An 11,281-nucleotide genomic window follows, 5' to 3' on the forward strand; every position below is an offset into this window, starting at 1 on the left:
TAAATATACAAGTTGGTTGGAATATCTTTATTAAATTTAAATATAAGATGGGACCAAACACCCTTTGTGCTGTAAAGTGAAATGTGAGAGAACCCAGCACGAATTTTTGGGTGGCCTCTTCCCGCCGGAGACAGACAGGGACAAATTTTGCACAAAGGCTGTGGGGCCCACTCTGACTTGTTCAAATTACGTATTCATTATTTCCACATTTTATATTGTCATACGGCTCACATATAGTATATAATACAAATCAATATTCTTTAACACGAAAAATGAAAATATTAAGGATATTTGGTTTGATTGTTTTCCATTTTAAATAGAAAAAGATGATAAAAATATGTTTAGTTAGATTTTTATTTTTATTTTCTGGAAAATATTTTTACAAACAAAAAAAACTAAAAATAATAAAATATTATTATTTTCAGTTAAAATCATAAATTTCATGTTGGGTAACGCAGTTTTTAGTGTTTTTATTTCTTTAAGGTAAAAAGCGAAATCAAATATATTTTTAGAATTCTAATATTTTAAAAATAAAAATAGTTTTCAAAAAATAAAAAATAAAAATCAAATCTAAAATAAAAATACAAACCAAACATAACTTATTTACCGTGTTATATAGTTTCACAGCGTAAAAAAAGGTTATCTTTCATATGATTAATTTTGGATTGTCATTATAAAAAAAAAAAAAAAATTCCCCAACAGTTTATATTTGATAATTTTGGATAAAAAAATATTGAGTGCTAGAACTTACCATTAACCATTACGTAGATTAACAACAACAATCAGTAACCGCATCACACGTATACTATTTGAAATTGTTACACCATTGCAATTATATGGCACGCATAATTTTTATTGTTGCCCTTTATAAATAAAAAAAGAATTTTATTGTTGACTGTCCATATGTCTAGCAATGGAAATATTTTATGGCTTTTTTTTGGGTCGAATTGATTATTGGTATGATAGCTCCCCCAAAATCTATAAATTTATAAATATATTTTAAATAAACAGTGGCCTTTGTTTAAGGAAACACAAGAGTCATAGTAAATGTTAAATTATACGAATGTGTATGTATCTCATTCATCTCCCCCATCTCATAGATTCTGTGTTGTGAAGCTTGTTTTTTTGAGTGAAGAAGAAGAAAGTAGAAAGTAGAAAGTGATTTGAGTTCCCAAAAAGCCTTGGTGATTAATAATGCTCTCGTGACTTTCTCTCACTTCTTTGTCTTTGCCCATCAGTATAATCTTCTGTCTAAAATAAAAAACTCTTCTTTTTCCTTCATTTGTAACCAAAATCCACTCTCATCCCAGATCTCTGTCTCTCTCTTTCACACACAAAAATCCCATATAGTCTCATTGCTGTTTCAAAGGTTAGATTTTCCTTCTCTCTTTTTTTTTGGTTTTCATTTTTTTGTTTTGTTTGAGTTGGTGAATATGTGGATAGTGAAACTGAGGTACTTGGAAATGCACAAGCTTCTGACTTTTGCCCATCTTGTACTTGCTAGTTTAATGTTGAAGCATTTCGGTTTCTGGGGTTGTCTGTCTTTGCCCTTCATTGTTTTCTGTATGTTTCTGAAAATTTTCAGGAATATCCATTTTTTAATGCATTTTTGTTGCTTTAATGATTTGGTCTGTTGGTGTCTGTTAATAGTTTAGAGTGGTTTTACGCTGCAATTCATAGGCTCCATACTTGATTGTGTTGCTAGACTGTGGAAGGTTCTTCACTTATCAGTTGTAACTTGTCTCACATTAACATTTCTTATCTGATTTTATTTCTGAATAAATAGAGCTCAATAGTGTATCTGTGTATGTGGTGTAATTGTTACTTATGTTTCAGTTTTTATCATGCAGTGGAGATTGGAGGAGATGAAAGAGAAGCAAACTTTGTTGCTTTGACTAGTTTCACTTTGTTTTTTGGCAAGCAAAATGACCATTGATGTGCCACCATCCGGTGCCCAAAGTGTGAGGACAAATAGACCTTCCTTTAGTTCTAGCAATGGCATTGAGGCTACCCCAGTACACAACTATGCATCTGTTAGCAATGGTGATGGTTATGATAGTGATGGCTCCAATTTTGCGCCACTGTGAGTATTATCGTTTCTTTTGGATATAGATAGGAGCTTGTTCAAACAAGTATTTACAATCTATTGTTTAATAACCCCTGGTTTGGTAGATAAGAGCATCTTATGGTTTGGGAGGCTCATGTTAGCAGATATTAAGTTCTGAATTGCAAGAGGAAGGCAGAATTTCTTAATTACAGAAGCAAATTTTACTTATGAACCCGTGCATTATTTTTACTCTATTTCCTTTTTTATCTCTGCAAAAGTCGATCTCACACTGCATTTGAAACTTTATCTTTTGTACCTCTAAGAAAGTCATTATCATGTTTTGCTATATGCAGTTGAACTTGGTTCTGTTCTCAATTGGCAATACATATTATGCTTTCCCTTGAATTGAGTGGCTAGTTAATGGCAAAGAATGAATTTTCTGTTCATCCATATGCAATTCTTCAATTTGTAACTTTGAATGTTGCAGTACACCAACAACTCTATCAATGGCTATTCCATCAGAACTTGCTGGAGCTGTTCCCTTGATTGATAAATTCCAGGTTGGACTATATATAATTTTCTCCAATAGTTTTGCTTCCCTAGTAATATGTGTCTCAATGAGTTGTCTAAGTTCCTGCATGGTAGTTTTTGGTTTATAGCAATTATGTGCATGATCATTTGTTATCACAAAGTTTTCCTTAATGTTGTATGCTATAGGTGGAAGGATTCTTAAAATTGATGCATAAACAAATTCAATCTGCTGGAAAACGTGGATTCTTTTCTAAAAGATCCGTGGGCCCTCAAGTTCGAGAGAAGTTTACATTTGAGGACATGCTTTGTTTCCAAAAGGTGATCAAATACCAATGTTTCCATAATACATGGTTAATTTTATTTTTAGATTCTAGAAAAACTAACTGGCAAATTACTGCAGGATCCAATACCTACATCAATGCTTAAGCTGAATGGTGACTTGGCAAGCCGAGCAACAAAATTATTTCAAATAATTTTGAAATATATTGGAGTTGATTTATCCGATCGTGTAACTCCAATAAGCTTAGAAGAACAAGTTGAGCTTGTTGGTAAACTATACAAGCAAAGTTTGAAGCGTTCAGAACTCCGAGATGAACTCTTTGTCCAATTATCAAAACAAACGAGAAACAGCCCTGAGAGGTATCTAAGTTTCTTCAGTAGTGTGTCACGCTTCATGTTTTCTTGGACTTTGTTCATTGAAACTGAATATTTGCTGTGGTTTGCATGCTAGTGATTAATACTGTTTTGGTCTAAAAAGCAGGGAATACTTGATTAAAGCATGGGAACTAATGTATTTATGTGCTTCATCCATGCCTCCTAGCAAAGACATTGGAGCATATCTATCAGAATATGTTCACAATGTGGCATATGGTGTGACTGCTGATCCTGAAATCCGAGCCCTTGCATTAAATACATTAAATGCTTTGAAGCACTCTGTCAAGGCTGGTCCTAGACATATAATACCTGGGCCTGTTGAGATCGAAGCTCTGTTGACAGGGAAAAAGCTTACAACTATAGTGTTCTTCCTGGATGAAACGTTTGAAGAAATTACATATGACATGTCAACAACAGTTGCTGATGCTGTCGAGGTTCTTTAAAACCTTTGTATACTCATATGATATATCTCCTATAGGCTGTAGCACATATTTCTAAGTGATGCAGATGTACTGATGTGCATAACATATATAGAAGAGTGAGGAAATTGAAATAGGTTAAGTAAATAAATTGCTGTAAAGTTTAGGCATGGCCCTGAAAATTTCATTGTCTTTTGGGAAAGTGAGGTTTTTCCAATTCGTGAGTTCCTGTGGTGGTTAAGATGTCATCTATACTTTTTGTTGAAAGAAATAATACAAATCAACTTAGTTTGAAAATGTGTCTTTTTATGTTGGACTGTATGTTTTGTAAAACTATTATGGTTGTATTTATGAATGTGTGATTCACAGAATGATTTTGACCTTAATAGATGGAAGGGTTTCACTCAGTTAACTTTGCTTCATATATCACTAATAAGAAAATTTTGTTTATAGCAGGATCAATTTAATTATGATTATGACTTAACTGCCCTTCTGCTTTTCTGTCTTGGACATAGGTTTAGTTTGGATAAACTTATCCTTAAATACTTATAGGAGAAGAAACAAAGGTAAATTGAATCAAACTTCTCCTATAAGTTGAAACCAATGTATACACTTGAACTTTTGGATAAGTTAAACAAGAGAGCTCCTAAAAAGGGTAAAGTGTATAAGTTGATTTAACCTATCACTGATGCTTTATTCGTTTTACTGCCTTATTTTCTTCTTCCATAAGTGCTTGTTGAGAAGTTTATCCTAACTTGGCCATAGTCATTTTTCTTTGTCTGAATTGATCTTGTGTTTACTCTATCAAGTTTAAATCATTTTATTCATTAATTAACTTACATTTGCTTCAGGAACTTGCAGGGATCATTAAACTGTCAACATACTCAAGCTTTAGCTTGTTTGAATGTCGTAAAGTTGTTACCGGCACCAAATCACCTGATTCTGGGAATGGCATGTCCTTTTCCACTCCTTGCTTGTTAATATCGTTAACTTGCTGAGATGAGTAGTCTAACAGCTCTTTTTTTGTTACTCAGAGGAGTACATTGGGCTAGATGACAATAAATATATTGGGGATCTCCTAGCGGAATTTAAGGCAGTGAAGGATCGAAGTAAGGGAGATATATTGCACTGCAAACTAATATTCAAGAAAAAGTTATTTCGTGAATCAGATGAAGCTGTGACAGATCCAATGTTTTTGCAGTTGTCCTATGTACAAGTATGCATTCTTATTTCTGTTCTATGAATGAATAAGAGTATATCTTGTTATTGAATAAAACTGCAATTACCTTGAAGATATTACATCATTGGTGCATGGATGTATTGTTACAGTTGCAGCATGATTATATTTTGGGTAATTACCCTATTGGAAGGGATGATGCTGCCCAGCTTTCTGCATTGCAAATCTTGGCTGAGATTGGATTTGTTAGAAGACCTGAATCATGCGCGTTAGTGATTTTTTATGTTCATCTTGTTATAAACTTTCTTCCAATAGTGTTTAGCTTCTCTTGATTGATGTTCTGGTTAGGGAACTTGTCATTTTTTTCTTAATTTTCTCTTGCGATTTTAACTATTTAAGATTTTTGTATTGATCAGTGACTGGAATTCATTTTTGGAGCGATTTCTGCCCAGACAAATAGCAATGACTCGAGCAAGACGGGAATGGGAGTTGGACATTCTTTCTTGTTATCATTCACTGGTATGGGTCTGGGTCTTGGATACTTTCCAAGAGCCCAAGCCTATCTGTTTATTTTTCTTTAACCTTTGATCAGTGATAAGTATGATTAATTTATTCTTTTTGTAGCTTATGTTATTCATTTTATTTCAAACCATTCACTGAGCATCTAACAAAGTCATTTTCCGCTCATGTATCAGAGTATCAGACTATCAGTTTTAATCATGGAAATCAATATTTGCTTCAAGTATACCTATTACATATGATGAAATATGCTGATTTTCTGCCTTATCTGATTTAAGAAGGTGTTCCTTTCACAGGCGCATGTGACAAAAGAGGATGCTAGACAGCAATTTCTGCATATATTGAGAACACTTCCCTATGGGTTTTCTGTTTTCTTCAATGTTCGCAAAATTGATGATCCTATTGGACTATTGCCTGGACGAATAATATTGGGAATCAACAAGAGAGGAGTAATACTAACATGATTAAATTTTAACACTATAAGGTTTAAAACTTCTTTTTAAAAACTAATTGTTTGAATTTTTTTTCAATAAATTATTCCCAGGTCCATTTTTTCCGTCCCATTCCAAAGGAATATATGCACTCTGCTGAGTTGAGGGACATAATGCAATTTGGAAGCAGCAATACTGCAGTATTTTTTAAAATGCGAGTTGCAGGTGTTCTTCACATATTTCAGTTTGAAACAAAGCAGGTATTAGCATGCTCAGGGACATTCTACTCTACCAATTTCTTAATTTCGGCCTTTGGACTTATTCATATCTTCATTACTTTGGAGTTATTTTATATTATTAGTATTTTATCATTCTTTGAAGGGAGAAGAAATTTGTGTAGCTCTTCAGACACACATAAATGATGTAATGCTGCGCCGCTATTCCAAAGCTCGATCTGCTGCGGGTGGTCCTTTGAATGAAGACATTTCTAATGATTTTAAGCCTTCTAATTTGGAATTATACGAAAAACGTGTTCAAGAATTATCAAAACTTGTTGAAGAGTCTCAAAGGAATGCTGATCAAGTAAGTCTAAACTTCTAACATATGTTATTGGCATGATTTAGATTTTGGATAAACCTCTCAATAAGTACTTATAGGAGAAGAAAAAGGGAGATAAAATGAATTGAACTTCTCTCATAAGTCAAAATCAAGTTATGCACTTCAACTTTTGGAGAAGTTAGATGAGGTAGCTTCTAAGAAAAGTAAAATGCAAAGTTGGTTTTAACTTTTGAGAAAATTTTGATTTATTTTATTATTTTATTTTTCTCTTGTAAGTTCTTATTGATAAGTTTATTCAAAATGGGTCATAGTATTTTATGTAGGACAAATTCCAAAGTGAACCATTAAACCTGAAGGTCATTTCTTTTATGAGTTATTGCTTAGTAAAAGAAACCAATTGGGTTTATTTGCTTCCCTGTGAAGAGTAAAGAATGCTTTTCATCCTAATTTGGCTTTATACTAGAGCGCTAGCTACAAGGCTCAAAATTGAGTTTCTTACTAGTTTTCTTGCATGAGATTATGTAAAGATATGGTATGTTAGATACACCAACTTTTGGTATGGGTGCCATGTTTGCTTCAGCTTAGACTTTGGGAAATAATCATCTTTTTCCCTTAATAAAGCCTCAGAAACATGTCAAGAAAAGTGAATGTTTCTTCACTATAAGCTGAACCAAACACACATGTGATGGGCCACCATTTTACTGTTGGACTGTAAAATGCTTATTTCTCAGTCATTAGTTGTAATATTTTTAAATCATGTTGAATTTAGTTGCTGGATAACTTGCGTGAGAAGCAAAAACAAGAAGAGGAAATGCTACAAGAATTAGAGGGCTTAAAAAGATCTTTAACAGCTGGCAAGCAGAGTCTTGCAGAAGTTACAAATGACCGTGACAAGCTTAGGTCATTATGTGATGAAAAAGACAAGGCACTTCAGGTAAAGGTCTTAACTCTTCATGGAATCATTCTTATTTTAATCTTTGCATTATTGACCTGTCTTAATGATTATGCAATCTACTAGGCTGAAATTCTAGAGAAAAGAAGCATGGAAGCAAAGATGGCCGAGTTGAGTAATCTGGTTACAAAGAACACTACCAAAAAGGACTGCACTCAAACAAATAACCAAGTAAGATGCCTTTTGAAACTGGCTATTCATTTGTTCATTCCTTCCTGAGTAAAATAGACATTTTTCACTTTTAATTTATAAATTTTGGACTTTGGTTGGTGCTAAGGTGTCACAGAAACTCGAAGATGACCTAAAACTATGTAAAGGTGAGCTGCGTGTAACTGAAGAAACTATCAAAAGCTTGAGAAGTGATAAGTTGATTTTGGAACAGAAGCTATCTGAGCTTGAGAAGAAGAGTGCTGAAGAGGTAACATAGATTATTGGAACTCTGCATTTTAATTAAAACCATATTTCTTAATCTAAAATGTCTTGGTGGTGGTTATAATGCAGATTAATTCTCTTCAATGGAAACTTGAGCAAGAACGCAAAACTCTGAACTCTAAAGTGTATGACCTTGAACGAAAACTGGATGTGTTTAGACAAGAATTAACTGTAGCTGAGTCTACACTCTCGGTCAAGGACTCTGAATTGGCTGCATTGAAGAACAATTTAGATGAACTAGAAGAATTGAGAGAAATGAAAGAGGTTTTGATACTCTTATTTTTATTATCACTTTTCGGTCAGCATGCTATGTGCATTTACCTTAGGTGTATGAATTTCAAAAATAATTTATAAATTTCTATTTGCTTCATGTAGGACATTGATAGAAAGAATGAGCAAACAGCTGCCATACTGAAGATGCAAGCAGTTCAACTAGCTGAAATGGAATTGCTTTATAAGGAAGAGCAGGTTCTCAGAAAGCGATATTTTAATACCATAGAAGGTGGTGGATAGAATATATTTATACAAGAAATATTATGTATTTGTGAATGTGTAGATTTACATATATAACTGACATAATAACTACATTGGATTATGGTTCTTAATTTCAGATATGAAAGGCAAGATAAGAGTTTATTGTCGGTTAAGACCTCTTAGTGAAAAAGAGATTGCAAGCAAAGAAAGAGATTCTCTTACTACTACTGATGAGTTTACTGTTGAGCATCCTTGGAAAGATGATAAACCAAAACAACACATTTATGACCGTGTGTTTGATGGTGATGCCACTCAAGAAGATATATTTGAGGATACAAGGGCAAGTCTTAGTATAACAAATTATAGATCATAGTTTTTTGCTTTAGATAGCATATACATTGAAATGGATTTAATATTTTTTATACTCATTACCAATGTTTTTCTTTTGGAAATTTGCAATGCAGTACTTAGTGCAATCTGCTGTGGATGGTTATAATGTTTGCATATTTGCTTATGGTCAAACTGGTTCTGGAAAGACTTTTACAATCTATGGAGTTGAAAACAATCCTGGGCTTACCCCTTGTGCTACTGCGGAACTTTTTAGAATTTTAAGGAGAGATAGTAACAAGTATTCTTTCTCGTTGAAGGTAACGATGGTGAAATGACAATTATTGAATATTTCTTTCTGCATTTTATAAATGTGATGTCATTAAATCCTCTGAATGTGCGAATAATTATTTTGGATTGGTAAATGATAAATTATTTTTTTCCTTTGTCTTTCAATGGGTCTAATGTTGAGTGACTTAACCATAACAAATCATGAGGTTTGCAGTAGCATGTGTTTGTTGTCTGATCTAGACTTTTTTTTTTTTTTTTTCATCTATGATGCAGGCATATATGTTGGAATTATATCAAGATACACTTGTAGATCTTCTGTTACCGAAGAATGCAAAGCGTTTAAAATTGGATATTAAGAAGGATTCCAAGGTGATTATTCTATGTTGTGGATGTACATTTCCATTTCTAGATATTTTGTTCAAGTAGAATTAACATAGTTTATTATGTTCATGAATTGCACTTTCTGGTTGCAATTGTTTTATTTTACTCTTATTTTAGGGAATGGTAGCAGTAGAAAACGTAACAATTGTGTCAATTTCTACTATGGAGGAATTAAATAGCATAATACAGAGGGGTTCTGAGCAGCGACATACATCAGGGACACAGATGAATGATGAAAGTTCAAGATCTCATCTCATACTATCAATTGTCATTGAAAGTACTAACCTTCAAAGCCAATCAACTGCAAGGGGAAAGGTATTGGTGTACATTACTTCAATTTTACCTTTGAATATCAGTATGAATGTTAATATACCATATTCTTCCTTTATTTTGTGGCAATTTGAAACACAAGTATTTTATGACCTCGAGGCATTGCAGTTTTTTTAACTTTTTTATGCTGGATTTGTCATTTGTCATACAGTTAAGTTTTGTGGATCTTGCTGGCTCAGAAAGAGTAAAAAAGTCGGGCTCTTCAGGTAGTCAACTTAAAGAAGCTCAAAGTATCAACAAATCATTATCAGCACTAGGAGATGTTATTAGTGCTTTGTCTTCTGGTGGTCAACACATACCTTACAGAAATCACAAGCTAACTATGTTGATGAGTGATTCACTAGGGGGTAATGCCAAAACTCTCATGTTTGTGAATGTATCTCCGGTAGAGTCAAGCTTGGATGAGACGCATAACTCTCTAATGTATGTTCTTCTCCTTGTTTTCTTTACTTGAACTCCAAAAGTTTACTTTCAAATCTTTCATAGTTTTATTTGGCTAATATATGGTATTCTCTTAGTGTTCTAATAATCTTTATATTTTATGCTAATTTAGGTATGCATCACGAGTGAGATCAATTGTGAATGATCCGAGCAAAAATGTTTCTTCCAAAGAGATAGCTCGACTGAAGAAATTGATTGGATATTGGAAGGAGCAAGCAGGAAGGAGAGGAGAGGATGAAGATTTAGAAGAAATCCAAGAAGAAAGACCAACTAAAGAGAGGACTGATGGCCGGCATTCTATGTAACAGGATTTTGATTTTGGAATGTTGTGTGATCAATTCCCACTCAAACAAGATTGCATAAGCTTGATAGAGTGTAATTTATTTGAGGGATGCAAGATGTATAGTTGAATTATGTACATATATTTTTAATATTTTAAGTCCTTCGCATATAAATATGCTGCCTAAATATGATTATATTTTAACAAATTATAATAACAGCTATTTATACTACCTTTTTATAAATACCTATAATTATAAAGCCACTAAGGCTGAAAATAAGTCAGATCATACGACAAGAATTTATGGCCTAACCTATATCAAGCTCAGTTTACAAATTAGGTCAAGTCAGCTTTTAGTAAAACCCATTTAGTTGAATAGGTTAAGCCCTGAGTTATCTAAAAAGACTTTTAGGTCTAACAGGTTGACTCATTTAAAAAATAATAAATAATTAATCATTGTTTGTATTATTATTATTACATTAAATTGTTATAATTTATTAAAAGTTAACATTTATTTGTTTTTTTAAATGCTAATCATGTCGATCTTCATAAAAATAATAAGTTAAAGTTTATAATTAAGTTTATAAAAAAATAAATGCCATATTTAAATATATCATTACAAAATATATTCTTAAATAAGATCATGAATGTTATACTAAATTTTAAAAATATACTTATATCATATAAATAAATTAGATTTAATTCTTATAAAACTTCACATATTTTACTTTTATTTTAGTGTTAAATTATCACAAATTAAATTATTAAAATAGACTTATACATCAAATCAAACTTTTATATAAATCTGAATCAAACTCTTAAACAAGTCTCTTCATAATTAAATATACAGGTTCACACTATATATCAATATCTATATACTAAAATTGAAATATGATGAATATACTAAGCCCATAGCTGAGGTGTTAACATCTGTCCATTTTTTTGGTCATTTTATAGCCCTCCAGCTTTGATTTGGTTTTGTGTCACCTATTGCTTTGTTTTGTGTCACCTGCCTGATGTGTTGTCTGTTTTCTGCC

At 32.6% G+C, this 11,281-nt stretch overlaps 1 protein-coding gene across 2 annotated transcripts; it reads left to right on the forward strand.

Moving 5' to 3' along the window:
* Positions 1 to 1,021: 1,021 nt before the first annotated feature.
* Positions 1,022 to 10,419, forward strand: LOC100782701 (kinesin-like protein KIN-14I). Of its 2 annotated transcripts, none has more exons than XM_006573440.4 (24): positions 1,022 to 1,369; positions 1,851 to 2,083; positions 2,535 to 2,607; positions 2,765 to 2,896; positions 2,979 to 3,217; positions 3,336 to 3,666; positions 4,503 to 4,602; positions 4,686 to 4,867; positions 4,981 to 5,096; positions 5,245 to 5,347; positions 5,644 to 5,796; positions 5,892 to 6,038; positions 6,160 to 6,360; positions 7,106 to 7,270; positions 7,355 to 7,459; positions 7,566 to 7,706; positions 7,790 to 7,984; positions 8,096 to 8,222; positions 8,332 to 8,534; positions 8,659 to 8,841; positions 9,086 to 9,181; positions 9,311 to 9,508; positions 9,675 to 9,946; positions 10,077 to 10,419. In XM_006573440.4, exons 2-24 carry the CDS (start codon positions 1,926 to 1,928, stop codon positions 10,267 to 10,269), a joined length of 3,813 nt encoding a protein of 1,270 aa, XP_006573503.1. In that variant the 5' UTR covers positions 1,022 to 1,369; positions 1,851 to 1,925; the 3' UTR covers positions 10,270 to 10,419. The 2 variants fall into 2 exon arrangements, with proteins under 2 accessions (XP_006573503.1, XP_006573504.1); XM_006573441.4 differs by having other exon boundaries at positions 1,023 to 1,369; positions 3,339 to 3,666.
* The last annotated feature ends 862 nt before the right edge of the window (positions 10,420 to 11,281 follow it).

The sequence above is a fragment of the Glycine max genome, chromosome 1 (genome assembly GCF_000004515.6).
Source record: "Glycine max cultivar Williams 82 chromosome 1, Glycine_max_v4.0, whole genome shotgun sequence".
NCBI classification, from domain to species: domain Eukaryota; kingdom Viridiplantae; phylum Streptophyta; class Magnoliopsida; order Fabales; family Fabaceae; genus Glycine; species Glycine max.